Source organism: Salmo salar, chromosome ssa08 (genome assembly GCF_905237065.1).
Source record: "Salmo salar chromosome ssa08, Ssal_v3.1, whole genome shotgun sequence".
In the NCBI taxonomy this organism is placed as follows: domain Eukaryota; kingdom Metazoa; phylum Chordata; class Actinopteri; order Salmoniformes; family Salmonidae; genus Salmo; species Salmo salar.
The window spans coordinates 9668064-9693572 of record NC_059449.1 but is presented as its reverse complement, the minus strand read 5'-3'; the positions used below and the strand labels follow the sequence as shown (position 1 = coordinate 9693572).

The following is a 25509-nucleotide window of genomic DNA, read 5'->3' as shown; positions in this document are numbered from 1 at the left end:
GCTCATTTATTGTGTTTGGTTTCATCATATTAAGAACGAAAATTGAATATAAACAATTTTTCTCGTTTATGGTTTCAAAATTGTGCGTCGAGTAACAGACAACAAAATGTATCCCATTTTTTGTTTCGTTCATACCCAGAAGTACACGTTAGTTATTCACAGTGCATAGGGGGTTTGTTTACAGTCTGGGTTGATCTGCACTGTCGGCAGCACATAGAAAGGATTAGACCTTTGTGTGACAGGAAGTTAAAAATAGTAATGTTAGCTAAGATGCTGAATTTACCATGAAATTAGCATGCAAATATAATGAAATCAACAACTGAAATTGGCTTGCACTAGGTGGCTAGCTAGCTAATGTTAATGCTTGCAAGCTAGTAAGCTGGCTAACGTCTGGCTATAGTCATGTTAGCAAGAAGTAGCTAGTAGAAGTAAGTTAGTCCCTCAACCTGCTAAGATGAAGCTGCCCAGCCAGAGGATACTTGATGCAGAAAGGTGACATTTCTCCATTACATTCTGTAGCTAACTTAGTTAGTATGGCACAGTATGGCATCTGAGCAGATCATCATGAACTTCATCCATAGTTTGCCTCAATTGGTGTCCACATCAGGCTATTTACTTGTTACCTATTTGTTAGACTGTGTCCCTTTCACAGAATTTGAATGATCCCTCCACTGTCACATGCTCTCTCTGTTTGTTTACAGGATACATTAAGGGAAGTTGCTTTGCAGTTGACACCAATCCCACGCTGCCAAACAACAACTACTTCATCCCCCTCATCCTAAACTTTTCTAACTCTTGTTCAAGTTCTCTTTGATTAAATCGGATTGATTAGATGTTTCATTTGCAAGTGTGTTTTTTTATTGAAAGTTGCGGGTTGGCTCTTCTATGGAGTTAAACGTTTCAAAGGCTAACTTGAGCATGAAGTCCATTTTCCAGTTAGTTTTGGCTCAGAGTAAAACACCTCAATCCCTGTCCTAATTTCAACAAATTCAACAAACCTTTACATGGAGTAATAGCTGATACATTGGTCTGTCAAAATCTACATTTCAAATGTTGTTAATATTAAGTCAAATATTTGCTTGTTTAGTCGCAAACTGAAATTAAGCGAACTTTTAGAATTTTAGCTACCAGGAAATGGTGAAGCATTTTCTGCATAGTCCATCTTTAAGACAACATTTATCAAAACCTGGCCCTGTAGCCACAAAGGGTCTCAAGAGTAGAAGTGCTCATCGAGAGGATCAGGTCCCCATCATAGACTTATTCATTATGATCTAAAAGGCTAAACTGACCCTAGATCATCACTCCTACTCTGAGATGCTTTGTGGATACGGGCCCTGACCTAATACACTACATGACCACTACATGCTCGTTGAACATCTCATTCCAAAATCATGGGCATTAATACGGAGTTGGTCCCCCTTTGCTGCTATAACAGCCTCCACTCTTCTGGGAAGGCTTTCCACTAGATGTTGGAACATTGCTGCAGGGACTTGCTTCCATTCAGTCACAAGAGCGTTAGTGAGGTCGGGGACAAGCATTTCGCTACACCCACAATAACATCTGCTAAACACGTGTATGTGACAAATACAATTTTGACTGATGTTGGACGATTAGGCCTGGCTCGCAGTCGGCATTCCAATTGATCCCAAAGGTGTTCGACAGGGTTGAGGTCAGGGCTCTGTGCAGGCCAGTCAAGTTCTTCCACACTGAACTCAACAAACCATTTCTGTATGGACCTTGCTTTGTGCACGGGAGCATTGTCATGCTGAAACAAGAATGGGCCTTCCTCAAACTGTTGCCACAAAGTTGGAAGCACAGAATCGTCTAGAATGTCATTGTATGCTGTAGCGTTAAGATTTCCCTTCACTGGAACTAAGGGGCCTAACCCGAACCATGAAAAACAGCACCAGACCATTATTCCTCCTCCACCAAACTTTACAGTTGGCACAATGCATTGGGCAGGTAACGTTCTCTTGGCATCCACCAAACCCAGATTTGTCCAATGGACTGCCAGATGATGAGGTGTGATTCATCACTCCAGAGAACACGTTTCCACTGCTCCAGCGTCCAATGGCTTTGAACTTTACACCACTCCAGCCGACGCTTGGCATAGCGCATGGTGATCTTAAGCTTGAGTGCGGCTGCTTGGCCACGGAAACCCATTTCATCGAGCTCCTGACGAACAGTTCTTGTGCTAACGTTGCTTCCAGAGGCAGTTTGTTACTCGGTAGTGAGTGTTGCAACCGAGGACAGACAATTTTTATGCGCTACTCACTTCAGCACTCGACAGTCCTGTTCTGTGAGTTTGTGGGGCCTACCACTTAGTGGCTGAGCAGTTGTTGCTCCTAGACGTTTCCACTTAACAATAACAGCACTTACAGTTGACCAGGGCAGCACTAGCAGGGCAGACATTTTTCGAACTGACTTGTTGGAGAGCTTGCATCCTATGACGGTGCCACGTTAAAAGTCACTGAGCTCTTCAGTAAGGACATTCTACTGCCAATGTTTCGCTATGGAGATTGCATGGCTGTGTGCTCAATTTTATACACCTGTCAGCAACCGGTGTGGCTGATATAGCCGAAGGGGTGTCGACGTACTTTTGTATATATAGTGTAACATGCAGACAATATTTAACATTGGGCTCACCTCAGTGATATTGTGTGGTCCTATGCTGCTCAGCTGGTTCCTCTGTGGGTTCAGGAGTAGGAGTAGTCTGGTTGACCTCCATGACCATGGTCCCCTCAGGGTTCCCCAGACCCTCCTTACACCCCTACTCCTATTCCTGGAAGAGAGAGGTGATACAGATTACACTGACATACACTCCCTCAGGTATGTACACACATTAAACATGGAGTGTTTACCCATCCCCACTACATTTGAGTCCTATACTGTAGTTACAGAATGACTTCATTATTGTTAAACCCATCATGGTGGACACATATGATGTTGTGAGTGTGCTCCTAATCTCAGCTCGTTACCTGTATAAAAGACACCTGGGAGCCAGAAATCTTTATGATTGAGAGGGGGTCAAATACTTATTTAAAATACCTCATTAAAATGCAAATCAATTTATAACATTTTTGACGTGTTTTTTTCTGGATATTTTTGTTGTTATTCTGTCTCTCACTGTTCAAATAAACCTACCATTAAAACTATAGACTGATCATTTCTTTGTCAGTGGGCAAACGTACAAAATCAGCAGGGGATCAAAAACTTTTTTCCCCCACTGTATGTAGAATAGGGTGAGATCAGATGTGATGTATATTAAAGAGAGTCTCAAATAACAAGAACAAAGTCAAAATGTTTATTTATTAAACATACACATTTAAATTCACCGTATAAAAACCACACATACATCTGCATGAACTTGATAAACTGCATTACTATACTAATTAAAAGTGTCTTGGGCAAAAAAATGAAATTTTGAATCGAAGTAATAAAATAGGAATTTGTGAACATCATATAGCCTACACAGTACAAATACAATATGTAACAGACTCATTAGGCTTATATATGCATTATATATCACTATGTCTGGATGCAATATTCTACCCAGGAATATTTAACACTGAAATCTGTTACTCTCATTATTCCAAATGCATCTGTGGATCTTTTCTGTTGACAACATTCATCTTTGTCTTTATTGCAGGGTTTGATGTCAAAGTCAGAAGCTATCAAATGGAATGGTTACTTTCTATGTTATAGAGTGGAATGGTTTTTCTGCTGCTGTATCCTCAGGTAGTTACTCTCTGAATGGCCTCTCTCCCGTGTGGACCTTTAGGTGCATTTTCAGATGGTGCTGGTGGGAGAACCGCTTCTCACACTGTTGGCAGCTGTAGGGTTTCTCCCCTGTGTGGACCCTCTGATGCCTCTTTAGGTTGCCAGCATGGGCGAACCGCATGTGACACTGGGTACAGCTGTAGGGTTTTTCCCCTGTGTGGACCCTCTGGTGGATCTCCACCTTCTGAGGGCAGCTGAAGCCTTTGTTACAGAACATGCAGAGGAACCGCTTCTCTTTACCGCCCGTTTTTGCTCCCCCTCCCTGAGCCTTGGACCTTTGGTCGTTCGAGTTCAATACCTGATCGAATAGGCCTTGTGAATCGGAAGGTGCCATCGACATCGACACGGAGTGTAAAGAGGAGTTGGTTGTGACATTTAGATTTGTCTCTAAGTTTTCCCTGTAGTCTAAGAAGTCACTGCTGTTGCCCTGAGAGTGTCCTTCTCCTAAATGAGTCTCGACTTCATTCCATGTCAGAGGAGCATCGCCCTCCACTTTCACAGTCACATCATCTAAGGCCAGACCCTCTCCTTTCTTATCTAGGGATCCTTCAGAGTATACACTACTACTGTACCGGTTCCAGTCCCCTCTCATTAGATTAGTCTGTGTATCTAAGCCCACAGGCATGTCACCAGGTATCATCCCGGTCTCAGCAGTGTAAGAACAAGATGGATCATTGCCAGTCTGTAATGCGTTACTTGAGTCCTGATGGGACAGAACCGTCCTCGGGTTACCGTAAAGTAAATACTCTGAGCTGGGAGAAGAACGACAACCCAGTCCCCCCAGCCCCAGTATCTCTGGGTCAGATCCTGTGTGTAAAATCCTTTGTGTTACAGTTAAAGTGTCTGTCTCTGACTTGAGGACGGCGTTCTGCGTTCCAATGTCCTCTGTGATGCTGCGTCGGCGCCTCGGCGGCACTAGGAGGGTGGTGGGGTCCTCTGTGGCTACAGGGGGCACTCCAGCCGCTCCAGTCTGGATGTTTCTGCTGTGTCGTGGGTCCTCCTCTCCTTCAGACCTCTCCAGCTTGACCCCAGGACCTGCAGTCTCTGCATCTGCAGTCTCTGCATCTGCAGACTGACAAGGAGGAGGTTATTACTGGTACATGAGTAGGATTAGATAACAATGTCGTAGGGAAGTCTCACAAGCTCCCCTATGGCAGATAAATGAGGATGTACATGTAAGCAAGTGAATAGCCGAGCGAAGCCTTTCTGAAATAAACAGGATACATTTGATGTACTGTAATTTTTCTGTAATACTATTACAGTAACCTCTATCACGATAACGTGCTGGGCTGAGGTTTCACTCCCCTCAACAGTGATTGGTTGGTCATCTCTACATGTTTTGTGTCCCACTGGCTTCACAAAGCCCCTGTAGCCTCCAGTGAGATGTCCTTCACCTGAGAGAGTGATTGGGGGAAAAGAGATGGTTAGGTTAGCCACTGTAAATGATCAACACTATAACGTACACTATTGACCGTTTTGACACTGTCTAGAATTGACAAGGATGTAAGGTAACACCTTGCATAACTTCTTTATATACAATTTATAGACTGATTGACTATGTTCCATGCAGCATATTGTTTTCAATAAGTAAATAATAGGAAATTCCGTAAATCAATTATCTGGTTAGAACATTATATTTTGTCTTTGTGCAAAATAGCCAAGCAATTATTGCATACTATCCAACAAACTGACCAAGACCCAATTCTGGTTAACCATATGTGGTTAAGACATCTAAAATCACATCGTGGAAAAAGCGACAGGCCCTGCAGGCTCTTCGTTCTGAAAAATGTACCTCTTGCCATTCCTCTGTATCGGTCAAGGATCTTGACACTACTGGGACGACTGGCGAGGACGCGCTCTCGCGTTGTTCTATCTGTGCGCTCCCGTGCAACCTTCGGTTCCAATAGGTGTAGTTTCCTCCGCAATGCCCTGTTTTCTTTCTGGCTTTGAGTTATTTCCAAACGAAACACTGCATAGTCGTCGTCTACGAGTTTACAGATATCTGCCACGGCTGCATTCGCTAGCACCTCCATGATGGAGGCTATTTGAGTGTGAAAAACCACACAGTTAGCCATGTTGGCTAATGTTCACAGCTAGCTAACTGGCGTTACCTCTATAACATTTATCAACCAAGCCCTGTCTCCAACGCGAATTAAATACTACAGGGTGTAAGTATGTGCTTCTGTGCAGCTAATTAGTCATATTTTGAGTTCCAGTGTGTTAATAAACGTCCAAATAACACAAATAAAAATGCTAACGTGTAAATTGTACTTGGTCGCTGTTCACTTCCGGTTACACTGACGAGAAAGGGATCTTATTGGTTGGCGTCATAGCTCTAAGGGTTTTAAATGAAAAAGCTATGCGCGCTGTTCTTTGAATTACGGTAGTGAACCGAAATATTCAAGACCCACTCCTCACGATATTGGCCGTTCGATAGCCAATGGGCTCTCAGCATCCCTTTCACCGCCGCGTTCGAGGAGAAGCAGTCTGCTTTTCGCATTGCCGTGTCCATCCAGCTATTACGATTGACTGACAGATAACAAGCTAAATGCCACGCTATATGTGAACTAAGCAAGCTAGCTAACGAATTAGATATGGTTACGAGTAGAATTGCTTATTTTCAGATACAAAAAAATAGAGCTAAAGTAGAATAATTGTAGTTGGTTTGCTGCGTTGCACTTCATGGAATCAATAAAAAGCTGTCTACTTTGACAGACTGAGCAGTAGTCTACCACTGGAAGAAAGTGACGACAACTAACGTCACTCAGTAAGGTAGCTAGTTACGATCAGTGGTGGGAAAAATACCCAATTGTCATACTTGAGTAAAAGTATAGATACCTTAATCAAGTAAAAGTGGAAGTCACCCAGTAAAATACTACTTGAGTATAAGTCTAAAAGTATTTGTTTCTAAATATACTTAACTATAAAAAGTGAAAGTATAAATAATTTCTAATTCCTTATATTAAGCAAAGCAGACTGCACCATTTTCTTGTTTTTAAAATGTACGAATAGCCAGGGGTACACTCCAACACTTGGACATCATTTACTAATGAAGCATTTGTATTTAGTGAGTCTGCCAGATCAGAGGCAGTAGTGATGACCACGTGTGCTCTTGATATGTGCGACAATTTTGCTGTCCTAAGCATTCACCATGTAACCAGTACTTTTGGGTGTCAGGGAAAATGTATGGAGTAAAAACGACATTACTTTCTTTAGGATTGTAGTTAAGTAAAAGTTGTCAAAAATATAAATATTAAAGAACAGATACCCCAAAAAACGACTTAAGTAGTACTTTGAATTAAAGTATTTTTACTTAAGTACTTTACACCACTGGTTACTATAATGTATCTATCTGGCTATGATCTGTTAATCTGATCCCTTCTAGAATGTCAACAAAATTGCAAGATGTCTGTACACTTTTAAGGTAATAATAGATAATTGACCTTATGGTAAATGCGAACTCTAAATTATTGTCATGTCTAGCATGGCATGTATTTAAAACGATTAAAGTTATTATATTAGTGCCACTTTCACATTTTTGTTTCCATCATTCTAAGATATGGCAATCAGCAGTAGAAACAACAACAATGCGGTTTCCCCACCCCTGTTACGGTGAAAAGAGAGAAATGGGCCTGGAGAAATGTAAACACTCACATTCATAGACAGAGCTATGGATGCAAGGACCGACCATCCACAGTTTTAACCATGTTTTAACCATGTTTTGAGGCAAACACTGTAAACAAACATTGGAGTTAAACTAGCTTGTATTTGGGGTTCTGATGGGGTGCGACAATTGAACTAAGCTCATGAGGCCATTACAATTTATATTATTCAAGAATCAATGGATACATATAATTCATTTATAAGTCCAAAAATGGATGTAGGAACTGCAGATTGCCCCTTTAAAGTCTGCACATTGGGCAAACTATCTATCAATGCCAATTGGAGACTAGCCCATTGGAAGAAGAGGTCAACCACCTCAGGTGTCAACTGCCGGTCTCTTCCACTTCAGAAAATGCAGTGCCTTGCCCACACCCAAGGCAGTGACAAGGGAGAGGGAGGCAAAATCCCCAGTCAAGATCCAGGTGGCAAACCGCTGGCAGACCATGTCAGAGAACAAAGAAAGTAGTTTTATATTTGTCTCTCACCTCCTTCCCTAAAAAAAAAAGTAATTATGCAATAAAATGTAGCCTAAGCTATGATATTGGATAGCCTATTCTTATCAAGTATCTATTTTCATAGTGTGAATGATGGAAAGTTATTTTTTTTTTAAATCAAATGATTAATTGGCATCAGGAAGGTGCCTGTAATGGTGTCCTGCAATAACTGTATTTATGCTCTGAAACCACATTCTCCGTGTCTACATTAATAAGTCATGGATAGGACACCTCAGACAGGACCCACCAGACCTAGAGCCATTTTGGGTGGTGCTCACCCCAGGCTGGCAAACCTGGATAAGTTGTTCTTTGTCCTTGATGTGATGTTCCCCCAAGGTGACATTCTGGTGAAATCCACCCTACTGGTAATTTATAATGTCTGCATATCATCGGTCCACCATAATTCTATCTACAGTATAACTTCATAATATCCTACAAAATAAAATGTTAGCCAGGCTGGGACTCCTTGGGCCAGGCTGGGACTCCTTGGGGCAGTCAGTCCAACACCTTTGTCCAGGAGTTTCAAACTCAATTCCAGGAGAGACGCTCGTCTACTGGGTTATTACCTTTGAATTCATGTTCAATTAAGACCTGGAAAACCAGGTGAGAGTTCCAAACTAATAAACTGATACTTGCCCCTCCAGGAATTGAGTTTGACACCCCTGCCTTAGTCCTTACATCATGAAGTCTGAGCAGAACAATACATTTGAAATGCCTGAATTCAGAATCAATTGGGCTTCCCCAAAGAAGATGGTGGCTGGGATAGGTTAATTTGGATTGCAGATTTTCTGGAGAAGAAAAACGGTTATACGGCCCATCTAAACTTTATCTTTACTTAACGACATGCCACTGGCTTTGAGTAAGGCCAGTGTGTCTATGTATGCGGATGACTCAACACTATACACGTCAACTACTACAGCGACTGAAATGACTGCAACACTTAACAAAGAGCTGCAGTTAGTTTCGGAATGGGTGGCAAGGAATAAGTTCGTCCTAAATATTTCCAAAACTAAAAGCATTCTATTTGGGACAAATCATTCACCAAACCCTAAACCTCAACTACATCTCGTAATGAATAATGTGGACATTGAGCAAGTTGTGGTGACTAAACTGCTTGGAGTAACCCTGGATTGTAAACTGTCATGGTCAAAACATATTGATACATCAGTAGCTAAGATGGGGAGAAGTCTTTCCATAATAACGCACAGCTCTGCCTTCTTAACAACACTATCAACAAGGCAGGTCCTACAGGCCCTAGTTTTGTCACACCTGGACTACTGTTCAGTCGTGTGGTCAGGCGGCAAAAAGAGGGACTTGGGAAAATTGCAGTTGGCTTAGAACAGGGCAGCACGGCTGGCCCTTAAAAGTACACGGAGAGCTAACATTAATGACATGCATGTCAATCTCTTATGGCTCAAAGTGGAAGAGAGATTGACTTCCTCATTACTTGTTTTTGTAAGAGGTGTTGACAAGCTGAAGGTACCGAGCTGTCTGTTTAAAATGCTCGCACAGAGCTCAGACACCCATGCATACCCCACAAGACATGCCACCAGAGGTCTCTTCACAGTCCAGAACAGACTATGGGAGGCGCACAGTACTACATAGAGCCATGACTATATAGAACTCTATTCCACATCAGGTAACTGATGCAAGCGGTAGAATCAGATTTAAAAAGCAGGTAAAAATCCACCTTATGGAACAGCGGGGACTGTGAAGTAACACAAACATAGGCACAGACACATGATAACATAACCACTATACACACACATACACATGGATTTTGCATTGTAGATATGTGGTAGTGGAGTATGGGCCTGAGGGCACACAGTGTGTTGTGAATTCTGTAATGAATGTATAGTAATGATTATATAACTGCCTTCATTTTGCCGGACCCCAGGATCCGATTTTAAGTCCCAATGAGGGGATTTGATTAAGCTGGCACAGGTGCCCAGGAGGGCGGAGATTTCACCAGGTGAAAAGTGATCGCATTCGTTTTGAAACCGCGCTGCCTCTTGGGCATGAACAGGGTGAAATGGCGAAGTCATCTCAAAACAAAGTGACGTATGCTAAGTACGTGGAGTAATGATTACAACACATGCAAAGTGTTCGAAACGCATATGTACTTTATCTGCCTTAAACCAGTTAGAAAATGATTTATTTATGGAAAATGTATGTTGTATGTTCCTGAACAATGCACCATGCTGCCTTGTTGGCAAAATGACCTGGTGGCGCAGATTACGGTTCTATTTGAGCAGGGCTCTCCTCTCTCACCGCTTTCGCCCGTTCACATCATGCGCCATATCCTGGTGCACGCTGGTTCAGCTTAATCAAACTCCCTCATTCATATGCAGAAAGAGTGTCAAACAAGGCATATCCAGATTGGCAGTACATTAAATACACTACAACATAGGTTCAGATGCTATTCGATGAGCTAACAAGGATAGTTAGTCTTAAGTAATTATGACATAAGGAGATCACCTTACTGTAAAACAAAAATGGTATCCTTTTTTTCTGTAAACCTTATCACATATTGTGGGGATATGCACAAAAAAACATTAGATTGGATTGTTAAGCACAAACTGAAGTCCTTCTAAGTATGTCCCACTGCGCTATACAGTACGTTGGATGCATCTTCATGTTCTTCTTTCTTTCTTGCTGCCAGGACCAACTAGCCTCCTGGCTCAGAACCACTCCTGCCTGACCCAGTCCACTCCTGCTTCTTGCCCCTCACTGTGCTGGGTAACACAGGGTCACAAACCATAACAGGCTGGTAAAGTAAGTGAAAAAAAGTTGTCAGTGAGTTTCAAGATAGTAGGTAGCCAGCTATGCAGCCTCAAAGACAAGAATAGACACACAAAAAGGGCATCCCCTTTCTTATCTTGGCGCCCTTCAGAGAATACCAGAGTATACATCATCTGCACATCTTTCACTCCAGTATTAATGCTAAATTGTAATTATTTTGCCTCTATGACCCATTTATTGCCTACCTCCCTACTCTTCTACATTTGCACACACTGTACATAGATTTTTATATTTTTCTTTTTTATTGACTGTACGTTTGTTTATGTGTAATTCTGTGTTGTTGTTTTTGTCGTACTGCTTTACTTTATCTTGGCCAGGTCGCAGTTGTAAATGACAACTTGTTCTCAACTGGCCTACCTGGTAAAATAAAGGTGAAATATATATATATATTTTTTTATACCGTACACTACTACTGTATCTCATCATCCCACAGGCCCGTCACCAGGTATCATCTCTGTAGCATATGAACAGGACCTGATCATTGCCAGTCTGTAACGCATCACCTGTGTCCCGATTGGACAGAACAGTCCTCGGGCTCAGGTTACCATAAAGTAAATACTTTAAATGGGGAAAGGAGGACAGCTCAGTCGCCCCAGCCCTGTTAAAGTCTCGGTGTCTGTTTCTGACTTGAGGACGGCGCTCAGCGTTCCACTGACCTCCGTGATGCTGAGTCGGGTCCTTGACCTCTCCAGATTGACAACAGTGATTAACAGTGATTGTGTCCCACTGGCTTCACAAAGCTCCTGTGGCCTCCAGTGAGATCTCCTTCACCTGAGAGAGTGATAGAAGGAAAAGAGGTGGTTAGTTTAGCTACTGTCAATGCTCAACGGTATACTATTGTGTCAATAGCTATTCCATACCATTCATGCTGTCTAGAATTAGCCAGGATGTAAGGTAACATTTCTCATAACTCCTATACTATTTATTGATCGATGTATTATGTTCCACGCATCACATTGTTTTTATTGACTAAATAAGAAGAAGTGCATTAATCACGAATCTGGTTAGAATATGATATTGTGCCTTTGTGCTAGCTAAGTAATCAGGGGAATTATTGCATACTATCCAAAAACTGACCAAGACCCAATTCTCACTAACGAATCTGAACACGTGCAAAGGTGAACAAGGCGACAGGCACCGAGCTATATATGCACGGCGACAGGCCCCGCAGCCTCTGCCTTCTGCTATTTGTACCTCTTGACATGCCTCTGTATCTGTTGAGGATCTTAAACACTATGCCCTCACGTTGTCCTCTCTGCGCGCTCCCGTGCCACCTTTAGTTTCCAGTAGCTGTAGTTTCCTTCACAATGCCCTGTTTTCTTTCTGGCTTTGAGTTATTTCCAAACGAAACACAGCATAGTCTACGAGTTTAAAGATGTCTGCCACTGCTGCATTCGCTAGCACCTCCATAATGGAGGCTATTTGAGTGTGAAAAACCATACAGCTAGCCACGTTAGCAGCTAGCTAGGGTTATCCAGATAACATCTATCAACCAAGTCCTGTCTCCAATGCAAATTAAAGACTACTGCAGTAAGTATGTGATGCCGTGCAGTTAAATGTGGCATATTTTGAGTTCCAGGACTTTAATGTCTAAATAACAACAATAAACACAAACGTGGAAATTGTTCTACAATAAAGAGAAATGATCTTATTGGTTGGCATCATAGCTGAAAGGGTGTGCTTCAATGAAAAAGGTATGCATGCTGCTCTTTGAATTATGGTACTGTTTATTACATTACACATCAAATCTCCCAATGTCAGTATCTTTCAAGCTGAGGGCAGACTTGTTTAGAAAGAACAGTGTGAATACAGCAAGAATACAGTAGAAAATATTAGAATGACTTTATTCCATCTATATCACCTCAGTAAGGTAAATATTTAACTGTCCTTGTTCTAGCCCAGGTTTACTGTCTCTCTAAAAACAGGTATTTACAAGCCTGTTTCAAATGACAAGTTAATGAAGGGTATGTGGTAAATTAGCCTCTTACCCAAAAACACAACTATATGTCAACGTAAGCATAGTTCACAGATATCCCCTGCGTACATCTCGAGCCACACTGCTACAATTTCTCCCGGTTGTGGACACTCCTATGTCTGATAAGGTTAGTCAGGAAGGAGAAGCTCTTGTAACATAGTTTGCACTTGAAGGGCTTGTCCTTGGTGTGAACGGCCTGGTGCTCCCTCAAATAGTCTGCCCTAGCAAAGCGCTTCCCACATGTGGGGCAGGCGTACGGCTTGTCGGCGTCCGTCCTAATACACGGCCTCCCACGTTGTGACCCAATGACACCAGACGAGGCAGAAGCAGGAGTCACCACCCTCAGGTGGTTAGTCTTTAAGCTCCCTCCTTGACCTCTAGCCATTGTTTGGGTGTTGTTAGGATTGTGTGCTGTGTTATAGGATAGGTACCTCTTGTGGTGAACGCCCATCCTGACCCTGTCTGTATTGGTGGGGTAACCATGAGGTAATTGAGGAAGGCTAGACCCAGGTCCAGGCCTTCTATGAACCCATTCACCAGGCATTAGACAAGATCCTGAAGGAGAAGACAGACTTCCTGTTAGACTCTCACCGGGGGTGTCTCCCACTACTCTCTGTGAAGGCTGAAGCCCAGGGTGACCTGCTCTGTTCATCATGGATACTGTGGTGTTTGTATCATAGGAACAGGAGGGCCTATCTCTATCAGCCTCAGGCCCTGCTTCATCCCTGCACTGAGACTGTGAAGAGAAGGGTCTGGGCTGCAGATTGGATCCATGACTGGAGCCTCTGTCTATCTGATGACCAGTAGGACTGAGGTTGTTTAGTCCACCTGTCCACTGGTTGTGTTCTGTGTGGTGGTTGTGGTGGAGTCTCTGTCCCTCACGGTTCGGTTCTGTTTCTGACTCGGAAAGGAAAAGTGACGGCTCCTGATCCAGGGTCCTGATCCGGAGCCAAGGTTTGTGACCAGCCGCCTCAGAGGTCCAGTCTCGCCTGCCAGCAACACCGGATATCAGCAGGTCCTCATGGACTGCAGACTGTAAACACAAATTGTAACGGTTTATATAAGAAACTCTTTGCTGTACACACAAAACATTACATGATATTATAAATGTTAACCACAGTCAAGCCCATCTCTAACACTGTGATTCATGTACCTAACAATATGGAGCCATTGGCGTTTATTATTTTTTTTAATCCAAATGTGTTGATTAAAAAATGAAGTATGTTTTGGTTCGACTGGGATAAGGGAAATTCAGCCCTTGCAATGATACAAAAAGTCAGCACAGAGTAAATGTTGTATTTTATTTCAACAAAATGGTCATACACTCACATAACGTGAAGAACAGTACTTTTATTGCACAAAATGATACGTGTCAAGCAGAATAACTTCCCACTATGGTAACACTATATTTTCTGTTAATCTGATACCCTCGCTTTGATAAAATGAATTTTAGAATACTTTGGAAAAGGTTCAACATTACATTACACGCAGCTTGACTACTTTGTCAGGTAAACATTAATTAACTTACTATCATTTCCTCATTATAAAACACCAGCATCAAAGGTTGTCACTTTTCATCAGTGAAGCAATTTTACAGACACCATCACACCACGTTTTCCTCAGTTCACCTCATCCAGTTCCCTACCACATACATAGATTTACATGTGTCGTGTCTTGGCTATCATTAATGTGATGACAATTGTTTTATCAAATCGATTAACTATGTTTAATTATTACGATGATCAAATTAATCCTGTAACAATTAACTCACAAGCAATCTTGGGGCACCACGGAAAAAGTTTATTTAACGAGTTACCGTTTTCCGAATGAACTATTAAAGATATACACTACCGTTCAAAAGTTTGGGGCCACTTAGAAAATTCCTTGTTTTTTAAAGAAAAGCACATTTTTTTATCCATTAAAATAAATCAAATTGATCAGAAATTACAGTGTAGACATTGTTAATGTTGTAAATGACTATTGTAGCTGGAAACGGCAGATTCTTTATGGAATATCTACATAGGCCCATTATCAGCAACCATCACGCCTGTGTTCCAATGGCCCATTGTGTTTGCTAATCCAAGTTTAGAATTTTAAAAGGCTAATTGATCATTAGAAAACACTTTTGCAATTATGTTAGCACAGCTGAAAACTGTTGTCCTGATTAAAGAAGCAACAAAACTGGCCTTCTTTATGCTAGTTGAGTACCTGGAGCATCAGCATTTGTGGGTTCGATTACAGGCTCAAAATGGCCAGAAACAAAGAACTTTCTTCTGAAACTCGTCAGTCTATTCATGTTCTGAGAAATGACGGCTATTCCATGCGAGAAATTGCCAAGAAACTGAAGATCTCGTACAACGCTGTGTACTAGTCCCTTCACAGAACAGCACAAACTGTCTCTAACCAGAATAGAAAGAGTGGGAGGCCCCGGTGCACAACTGAACAAGAGGACAAGTACATTAGTGAAAAGGGAGGGGCATGTAAGAAAGAGCGGGAGAAAAGACAAAGGACTTCACTATCGTATGTACAGCTGATAACTATGCTCATGGAAATGCTAATACTTTGCACATGAAAGGCCGCTGACTCTATTCCAACTAAACTACTGAAAGAGCTGCTTTCTGTGCCTGGCCCTCCTATGTTGAACATAATAAACACCTCCCTATCCACCGGATGTGTACCAAACTCACTAAAAGTGGCAGTAATAAAGCCTCTCTTCAAAAAGCCAAACCTTGACCGAGAAAATATTAAAAAACTATCGGCCATATCGAATCTTCCATATCTCTCTAAAAAAAAAAAAAAGCTGTTGCGCAGAAAATCACTGCCTTCCTGAAGACAAACAATGTATACGAAATGTCTGGTTTTAGACCCCATCATAGCACTGAGACTGCACTCGTGACGGTGGTAAATGACCTTTTAATGGCGTCAGACCAAGGCTCTGCATCTGTCCTCGTTCTCCTAGACCTTAGTGCTGCTTTTGATACCATCGATCACCACATTCTTTTGGAGAGATTGGAAACCCAAATTGGTCTACACGGACAAGCTCTGGCCTGGTTTAGAGCTTATCTGTCGGAAAGATATCAGTTTGTCTCTGTGGGTGGTTTGTCCTCTGACAAATCAACTGTAAATTTCGGTGTTCTTCAAGGTTACGTATTAGGACCACTATTGTTTTCACTATATATTTTACCTCTTGTTGATGTCATTCGGAAACATAATGTTAACTTTCACTGCTATGCGGACGATACACAGCTGTACATTTCGATGAAACATGGTGAAGGCCCAAAATTGTCCTCCCTGGAAGCCTGTGTTTCAGACATAAGGAAGTGGATGGGGGCAAATGTTTTACTTTTAAACTCGGACAAAACAGAGATGCTAGTTCTAGGTCCCAAGAAACAAAGAGATCTTCTGTTAGATCTGACAATTAATCTTGATGGTTGTACAGTTGTCTCAAATAAAACTGAAGGACCTCGGCGTTACCCTGGACCCTGATCTCTCTTTTGACGAACATATCAAGACTGTTTCAAGGACATCTTTTTTCCATCTACATAACATTGCAAAAATCTGAAACTTTCTGTCCAAAAATGATGCAGAAAAATGTATCCATGCTTTTGTCACTTCTAGATTAGAATACTGCAATGCTCTACTTTCTGGCTACCCGGAAGAAGCACTGAATAAACTTCAGTTAGTGCTAAACACAGCTGCTAGAATCTTGACTAGAATCAAAAAATGTGATCATATTACTCCAGTGCAAGCCTCTCTACACTGGCTTCCTGTTAAGGCTAGGGCTGATTTCAAGGTTTTACTGCTAACCTACAAAGCATTACATGGGCTTGCTCCAACCCATCTTTCCGATTTGGTCCTGCCGTACATACCTACACGTACACTACGGTCTCAAGATGCAGGCCTCCTTATTGTCCCTAGAATTTCTAAGCAAACAGCCGGAGGCAGGGCTTTCTCCTCTAGAGCTCAGGCTCGACCTTTAAGTTTTTATTGAATACTCATCTTTTCAGTAGGTCCTATGATTGAGTGTAATCTGGCCCAGGGGTGTGAAGGTGAACGGAAAGGCACTGGAGTGACGAACCGCCCTTGCTGTCTCTGCCTGGCCGGTTCCCCTCTCTCCACTGGGATTTTCTGCCTCTAACCCTATTACGGGGGCTGAGTCACTGGCTTACTGGTGCTCTTCCATGCTGTCCCTCGGAGGGGTGCGTCACTTCAGTGGGTTGAGTCACTGACGTGATCTTCCTGTCCGGGTTGGCACCCCCCTCGGGTTTGTGCCGTGGGAGAGATCTTTGTGGGTTATACTCGGCCTTGTCTCAGGGTAGTAAGTTGGTGGTTTGAAGATATCCCTCTAATGGTGTGGGGGCTGTGCTTTGGCAAAGTGGGTGGGGTTATATCCTGCCTGGTTGGCCCTGTCCGGGGGTATCATTGGACGGGGCCACAGTGTGTCCCGACCCCTCCTGTCTCAGCCTCCAGTATTTATGCTGCAATAGTTTATGCGTCGGGGGGCTAGGATCAGTCTGTTATATCTAGAGTATTTCTCCTGTCTTATCCGGTGTCCTGTGTGAATTTAAGTATGCCCCCTCTAACCCTCTCTCTCTTTCTCTCTTTTCTCTCTCTCTCTGAGGACCTAAGCCCTAGAACCATGCTTCAGGACTACCTGGCCTGATGACTCCTTGCTGTCCCCAGTCCACCTGCTGCTGCTCCAGTTTCAACTGTTCTGCTTGCGGCTATGGAACCCTGACCTGTTCACCGGACGTGCTACCTTGTCCCGGAACTGCTGTTTTCAACTCTCTCTCTCTCTACCGCACCTGCTGTCTCTAACTCTGGCTATGAAAAACCAACTGACATTTACTCTTGAGGTGCTGACCTGTTGCACCCTCTACAACCACTGTGATTATTATTATTTGACCCTGCTGGTCACCTATGAACGTTTGAACATCTTGGCCATGTACTGTTATAATCTCCACCCGGCACAGCCAGAAGAGGACTGGCCACCCCTCAGAGCCTGGTTCCTCTCTAGGTTTCTTCCTAGGTTCCTGCCTTTCTAGGGAGTTTTTCCTAGCCAGCATGCTTCTACAACTGCATTGCTTGCTGTTTGGGGTTTTAGGCTGAGTTTCTATATAGCACTTTGTGACATTGGCTGATGTAAAAAGGGCTTTATAAATACATTTGATTGATTGATTGATTGATTCGAAAAGAATTGCAATGTACATATTTACGATTGTATGCCTTTGTTGTCTCCCTTTTGAAATTGCTGGCCCATTTTCTGGAGAGTCAGTCGAAAAAGTCTCTGGTTGTGTAAGTCTCTGGTTGTCCACCAGAGGTCACCATGTCCTCTGTAGTCGTAGCTTGTTCCCTTTGTTCTTGAAGTGTCTGTTATAATAGATACGTCAGACGTTCCAATGGTCGTTCGATAGGGAAATGTTCTCCTCTCATTTTCGGTCGAGTTTCTTAGACTATTTCACATATACAGCTGCAGACTGTGAATGTGTAGTCTTTAGTTTTGTAAGGTGAATGCACCAATTTGTAAGTCGCTCTGGATAAGAGCGTCTGCTAAATGACATAAATGTAAATGTAATGTTGTAGATTTCTTAACCATTTGTAATGTATTAGGCTGGAACTGCGCGTAACTGGTCTATAGAGTGGTAGCCATTTCAACGTGGGGACTCCCGTCCTTATGTTTTCTTGACTAATGTACATTTTGTCACGAGTCCTATTTAAGCACTCAGGGAAAAAGGGGCATTCCCTCCTTTTGTCGTAATGTCTGTGCTCACGTGGGCGTGACCACTGACTTGGTTAAGACTTCATATGAAAAACAATTCTCTCATTTAGAAGGTGAACATCACATTACATCTTCTCACAAATAGTTTCATATTTAATCATATCAGTTCCCCAACATTTGGATATGAATATGATCACTGGGAAATATACACATTCCGAGATACAGTTATGCTGTTCTACTGTCCTTAGTTACATCACCAATGAGTAATGAATTCGACAAGATTGTTCTTTAAGTAGCCACGGACCATTCCAACAGTTTTGGATTACAGAAATATTGTTTCATTATTCAACCTTTTGATGTCACCGTTTTGGCGGGATGAATCCCCTTGTAACAAAGAGGTTTCTTTCCCCTTAATCCTGCCAAACCCAACTGCAGAGTTTCTACACTGTATTTACGACGGGTCATAAAACTGTTGGGGGAGAGGGGGGGTCTGGCCCTATGATCCTCACCCAACAGGGCAAGTCATGACACATGGTTATCAAAATGTCACACCTGAGTAAGCCTACACGAAGCACAGACCTTATCTTAAGTGTTTTTAAAATCCCCTATGGGAAAAATGAATGGTGGAAAAAAGATTGTAACCATTTTCCTGTTTGACCACAAGGTTCTATGGGTATTATGACAACTCCACTGTGGGGCTCTATATATCCAAAACCAACAGAATGAACTACAAACTAGCTAGTACAACATTACATTACATACAACATTCTCTCTAGTCACATACAGACAAATCCCCGTCCCCTCAGACCAAATCTACGCCTCGCCCAGGTCTCAGCCAGTCTGTTGTCACGAAGACTAATATTAGGGATGGGCACGTTATTAGAATATTTGAATATCAACAGACATTAATATTCGATTACATGGGAAAGTATTCATTTCTGAGAGAAAAAAAATCAACGTCTATTTTAACAATGAAAAGGCTTTGTCTAAAAATAAATACAATTATCTATGTGACGTTGCTACATAGCCTATAAGGATAGACCATTATATATTTAAAAAAAAATAATAATGTAATGAGTGCGCCCCATAAAAAGACCCACCGGTAGCCTACACACGTTACACAGGTGTAGCTTGTTGTTATTGTAATCAATCAAAGCGGCTCTACATTGAGAGGGAGATTTCTAATCGATGCAAAATGGAAAAAAAATTACAGAATGAAGTTGGCTAAATGAGGAGTAGGCTTCACTGATCATCCAACAGGTAGGCTGTTTCATATGAATAGAGTTGTAGACATGTACAGGGAGCATAGCAAAATAGCTTCAATTGGCCTTGCTACTTAGCTAACTTAGCTGACTGCTGTAGTTAGCTAGCTTTTTTTACAAACAATTTGATGGAGTCAAGATAGGCACTACCAGATGGTATGATAGATAACCTATGGCAGCAACAAGTTTGTCTAACCAGCCTTAGTCAGGTTTGGCTACTTTCTCTCTCTCTCCCTCCGTGCCAGACAAATGCCCATCCCTAACTAAGATCAGATGTTGTTTTGTGTTTGACTGTCTGTTTCTGGTTGTGGTTAACAGTTTTGTTCCCCAGCCCAGAGTTGAGGATGCTGTCCCATCCACTGACCTCCACTATGTTGCCTCTGGTCCTGGCCTGCTCTGTGATGTTGTCCCCCGGGTCCCTGGCTGCGCTGGCCTGGTTCTGGGAATCTAAGATGGCTGCCCAGTCTTCTCTGTTAGCCTCCAGCCAACCACCTGCAGGAAGAGGTTACAAAATAGACTTTACAAACATGGCAGAGAACTCTATTCATACATTATAATGTGTGTTTTTGTATGTAAAGATAAGTTGTATTGATTTCATTTTATAAATGAAGAAAAAATAAAAGCCAGGTGCATCACTATTCCCACTGAAGATCTATTACTGTATGTAGGCTATATGTACGGTGCATTTGGAAAGTATTCAGACCCCTTCACTTTTTCCACATTGTTACGTTACAGCCTTATTCTAAAATGTATTAAATAAATGTTTTCCCTCATTAATCTACACACAATACCCCATAATGACAAAGCAAAAACAGTTTTTTATAAATTCTTGAAAATGTATTAAAAATAAAAAAGAGAAATACCTTATTTACATAAGTATTCAGACCCTTGGCTATGAGACTCGAAATTGAGCTCAGGTGCATCCTGTTCCCATTGATCATCCTGAGATGTTTCTACAACTTGATTGGAGTCCACCTGTAGTAAATTCAGTTGATTGGACATGATTTGGAAAGGCACACACCTGTCTATATAAGGTCCCACAGTTGACAGTGCATGTCAGAGCAAAAATCAATCACTCCTGTTCTGAACATTTGAGATTTACTATGCAATCTGATACACGTCAAATCAGTTTTCTTGATCTTCTGATCTTGTGTGAAGATAATGTTTTATACACTGATCTTTACAGGAAACCTACTGATCGTAACAGTTTGTTGAGGGCTGATAGTTGTCACCCACTTCCCTTGAAAAATAGTTTGCCCTACAGCCAATTCTGTCGAATCAAAAGAATTTGTATTAAACAATCAGATTTCGACAGAAATATGGCTGAGACTCAGGATAAGTTCAAGGAGAGGGGGTACAACAATGATCAGATTAATATTGCCATTGAGAAAATTCAAAACAAAACGAGACATGACCTTTTTCAAGGTCAGTCTCGCAAAAAGACGCATTCTTGCGTTCTCACTACCCGCTATTCAAAGTGCTCTGAACAAATTAAAGGAATCGTTCACAAACATTGGCACATTCTGAAATATGATGATAGTCTCGTTAATGTGTTTTCTGATGTGTTTTCTGATCTTCCCCTGGTCGTATTCTCGCGGGGAAGAAATCTCAGAGACCAATTGGTACACTCTGATTTACCACCCCAAGATATTCCTGAACAACGTCTATTTGCGCCCATACTGGATGGAAATTACAAGTGTAATGGCTGTGCTCAATGCAATGGCACTTATAAATGTAGATCCTTCAAACACCCCCAAACAGGGAAATCTATCCCAATTAAAGGTGTTATTACGTGTTCCACTAAGGCAGTTATTTATCTTATAACTTGTCCTTGTGGTAAAAATTATGTGGGTAAAACAAAGCGTGAATTAAAAGTACGTATCTCAGAGCATCGTAGCACCATTAGGTGCAAAAACTTAACCTACCCAGTTGCGGCCCACTTTTTGGAAGCAAACCATCCGATTTCGTCTCTGCGTTATATTGGTATCGAACATGTCACCCTCCCGAGGAGAGGGGGTGACCTTGATAATTTATTGTTAAAACGAGAGGCTGCCTGGATCTTTAATTTAAAGACCCTTGCTCCCTTCGGTCTCAACATAGACTTTGATCTGAAGCCATTCTTGTGATAATTGTGATTTTGCCATTGTAATTGTTTGTTAGATACATTTTAGACTACAAATGCTATGATCGTATGCTATCCATTTGTTTGTCTTTTTGTATGTTCTTTGTATGCCATTTTTTTTAAATATTTGAGTTAACCAATGATATTAGGCCATACTTGGCCATGATTACAAACACCTGTGTGTCTCTTGACACTATATAAATGACTCATCTCGCAGTGTTTGATGATACCCTGATGAAGACAGCTTCGCTGTCGAAACGTTGGTTATTAAATTTTTGCATCTGAGCTCTAAGAGTGTGCGGCTTTCCTTTATTTTCTAGTGTTCTACTGCGCTAGCCAGCACCTCGCCTTTAAAGGTGTGCGTTTCTTTTTTCTAGAGCAAAAATCAAGCCATGAGGTCGAAGGAATTGTCCGTAGAGCTCCGAGACAGGATTGTGTCGAGGCACAGATCTGGGGAAGGGTACCAAAAAATGTATGCAGAATTGAAGGTCTCCAAGGACACAGTGGCCTTCATCATTCTTAAATGGAAGAAGTTTGGAACCACCAAGACTCTTCCTAGAGCTGGCTGCCCAGCCAAACTGAGCAATCAGGGAAGAAGGACCTTGGTCAGGGAGGTAACAAAGAACCCGATGGTCACTCTGACAGAGCTCTAGAGTTTTCAGTAGAGATGGGAGAACCTTCCAGAAGGACAACCATCTCTGCAGCACTCCTCCAAATCAGGCCTTTATGGTAGAGTGGCCAGACGGAAGCCACTCCTCAGTAAAAGGCACATGACAGCCCATTTGGAGTTTGACAAAATGCACCTAAAGGACTCTGACCATGAGAAACAAGATTGAACTATTTGGCCTGAATGCCAAGTGTCACGTCTGGAGGAAACTAGGCACCGCTCATTACCTGGCCAATACCATCCCTATGGTGAAGCATGGTGGTGGCAGCGTCATGCTGTGGGGATGTTTTTCAGTGGCATGGACTGGGAGACTAGTCAGGATCGAGGGAAAGATTAACGGAGAAAAGTACAGAGAGATCCTTGATGAAAACCTGCTCCAGAGCGCGCAGGACCTCAGACTGGGGCGAAGGTTCACCTTCAAACAGGACAACGACCCTAAGCACACAGTCAAGACAAAGCAAGAGTGGCTTCAGGAAAAGTCTCTCAATGTCCTTGAATGGCCCAGCCAGAGCCAGGACTTGAACCCAATCTAACATCTCTAGAGAGACCTGAAAATAGCTGTGCAGTGAGGCTCCCCATCCAACCTGACAGAGCTTGAGAGGATCTGCAGAGAATAATGGAAGAAACTACCCAAATACAGGTGTGCCAAGCTTTTAGTGTCATACCCAAGAAGACTGTAATCGCTGCCAAAGGTGCTTCAACAAAGTACAGAGTAAAGGTTCTGAATACTTACGTAAATGTGAGATATCATTTTTTCTTTTTTTTAAACATTTGCAAAAATGTCTAAACGTGTTTTGCTTTGTCATTATTGGGTATTGAGTATGGATTGATGAGGGAAAAAAATGTAATCAATTTTAATCTAAGGCTGTAACATAACAAAATGTGGAAAACGTGAAGGGGTCTGAGTACTTTCTGAATGCACTGTATGTCAACCTTACCTTGCTCCCCCATCTTTAGTCCACTCAGCAGATCAATGCTCTCTGGTTCATCTTCTATTGTCTCCTCTTTGACCAGCAGCAGATCAGGCTTCCCATCCTCCATGTCTACTGACTGTAAGAGATACAGAGTGAGAGGATGTTGGATCAAGAAATCTGATATGAACACCCTGCTATGGAGCATCTTCTAATTGGGCAATGGGGGATTTCTATGAGTACTACACAAAAATATTAATTGATTTGATAATATGCAAACGTGTTAGTTGATTTGATTATTTGACACTCTTTAATGGTTTGATAATTTAAAGGCATGGTCCCACACTTGAAGGTCAACCCCTTAGCTTAGAACCAACTTCTCTGTTTTTAAACGGCCTATGTGGCATCGATATGACAGTCATTCTAGTGTCAAAATTGCCTACAAAGGATAATTTTGGTCATAAAGTCAGTCTCGTCCAACACTGAGTTTTGTTAGTGAGTCACGACTTACTGGAGGGTTGGTTTGGATTTACTTGCCCACTTTTGCCAATGATGCCCAATTGCCCAGAGACAACACACCCCCCAGCTGTGGTCCAGCTGCCATGTGGATATTTGTTGTCAAGTCTGCATATGGGTCCAAAGCACAGCAAATAGGGGTGAAAATGGCCTTACATAGAGATGATGCAAACTTCCAATGCATTTCAACAATATGGCCAGGAATGGATTACAACCGACACGGTCAAATCTGCTGCATGTCAACGTCAAACCACTGGTGTTGGTGAGTAATTAGCTAAGTAGATAACTGGTACTAGGTAGTAGCTACTTTTGGTTATACAACATTATTTGATAATGCAAGCGAGCCAGGTTAGCTATGATACCACAGATAAAAGTGGAATGATACCGTAGCTAGCTAAAATCTACTAGGGACATCAAACGTTCAGACTGCTGCACAGACATTTTGGAGGCTCTAGTCTTGAGCAGCAAGTTAAATTGTATTTAGGAGCATTTTCAAAATTAAATACAATTTTATTTGCCACATGCACCGAATACAACAGGTGTAGATCATACCTTGAAATGCTTACATACAAGCCCTTAACCAACAATGCAGTTAAGAAAAATAACAGTTCATTAAATAACAATAACGAGGCTATATACAGGGGGTACCAAACTCTCTAAATGGTTAAATGAGTGAAAAATAGATGTCATTGTTACAATAGTTTCTGAGTGGGCAACATATACCATCATTTTAAATTGACATCTTTAATTATTTCTTTGCAATATTAAATTACTGTATATTGCGCTAATTTCCCTAATGTGGACAGTTTGTGTTACTACCTTACACAAGCTTGCATTTTCACCCCATATAATGTGGAATTACACGTCCTTTTTTACCTCAGATTGGTTATGTTAGTATAAAGGTTTAGTCATCAAGATGACATAAGATTGATTGCTCAAAACAGATCAATATGTTTGGTTTTGTACAATTGATTTTGTCACACGCACTGGGATGCACAGGACTTAGAATGCAGAGTTAATTAAATGACCGGGAAATGGCAGGAAAAATTCAGAGCGGTCTCTCTATAAAAGTCGCCAGTACATGGATTAGACAGTCAAACTATCACTTAACTAGCAGCCAACCTAGCTATGTTTCCATTAACTTATCCTGTGATATTTTGTCGACATTTACAAAGTTTACATAGAAAATAGATGCGACAATTGCCTGCGAGGGTGCGTTTACATGTAACTATCTTGTGTCAATTAAAATGGCTGGACGTAATGACGTCATCCTATAAAATAAAAAAAGTTTTGAATTCAAATGTAGTGGGTGAAGTGTTTCCATTACCCATTTAGGCAAATTGCGCATTAATAAATTGGCCAAAGCCTGTATGCCCTCCCACCTATCTCTTTCATGTCTCAGGTAGCCCACGAAAGCCAGCATGGATAGAATGCTAGAATTTACTAATATTTGCCATATTCTAATAATTATCATGTGCCAAAGTATCGCTGCGGTAAGTGCCATGGTGAAACTTGCATTGCAAATAATTGGACGGTTAAACTTGCATTCAGCAAACCAGAAAAGCAATTCGAAGCAATTCAGCAATTCTTGAAAGTCA

At 41.9% G+C, this 25509-nt stretch overlaps 3 protein-coding genes across 4 annotated transcripts in view; all 3 read right to left on the bottom strand.

Annotated features, from left to right (window-relative positions):
* Nucleotides 1-25509, bottom strand: part of LOC106610087 (zinc finger protein 662) — a 246124-nt gene that overhangs the window by 150236 nt on the left and 70379 nt on the right. The gene's annotated exons all lie outside the window — the stretch shown is intronic.
* LOC106610107 (zinc finger protein with KRAB and SCAN domains 7) lies at nt 3291-6297 on the bottom strand. The gene is made up of 3 exons (XM_014209277.2): nt 5573-6297; nt 5047-5174; nt 3291-4852 (listed from the first exon to the last, which is right to left on the bottom strand). The coding sequence occupies exons 1-3, from the start codon at nt 5853-5855 to the stop codon at nt 3743-3745; spliced, it is 1521 nt and encodes a 506-aa protein (XP_014064752.1). The 5' UTR covers nt 5856-6297; the 3' UTR covers nt 3291-3742.
* LOC106610119 (zinc finger protein 28) lies at nt 10043-24444 on the bottom strand. Of its 2 annotated transcripts, XM_045723205.1 has the most exons (5): nt 23423-24444; nt 20060-20187; nt 13146-13747; nt 11396-11510; nt 10043-10704 (listed from the first exon to the last, which is right to left on the bottom strand). In XM_045723205.1, exons 1-4 carry the CDS (start codon nt 23601-23603, stop codon nt 11507-11509), a joined length of 915 nt encoding a protein of 304 aa, XP_045579161.1. In that variant the 5' UTR covers nt 23604-24444; the 3' UTR covers nt 10043-10704; nt 11396-11506. The 2 variants fall into 2 exon arrangements, with proteins under 2 accessions (XP_045579161.1, XP_014064765.2); XM_014209290.2 differs by lacking the exons at nt 10043-10704; nt 11396-11510 and having other exon boundaries at nt 12267-13747; nt 23423-24443.

Bases quoted from the DNA above. Each gene is read 5' to 3' on its own strand.
- LOC106610107 (XM_014209277.2), bottom strand. From the start codon at position 5,855: ATGGCTAACTGTGTGGTTTTTCACACTCAAATAGCCTCCATCATGGAG. The intron at 5,175-5,572 runs GTACATTTTTCA...TCACTCTCTCAG, and splicing joins ATACAGAGGAATGGCAAGAG to GTGAAGGACATCTCACTGGA. The intron at 4,853-5,046 runs GTTACTGTAATA...CCTCCTTGTCAG, and splicing joins AGCACGTTATCGTGATAGAG to TCTGCAGATGCAGAGACTGC.
- LOC106610119 (XM_014209290.2), bottom strand. From the start codon at position 23,603: ATGCTCCATAGCAGGGTGTTCATATCAGATTTCTTGATCCAACATCCT. The intron at 20,188-23,422 runs GTAAGGTTGACA...CTCTTCCTGCAG, and splicing joins ACTAAAGATGGGGGAGCAAG to GTGGTTGGCTGGAGGCTAAC. The intron at 13,748-20,059 runs GTCAGTGGATGG...TTGTGTTTACAG, and splicing joins CCAGAGGCAACATAGTGGAG to TCTGCAGTCCATGAGGACCT.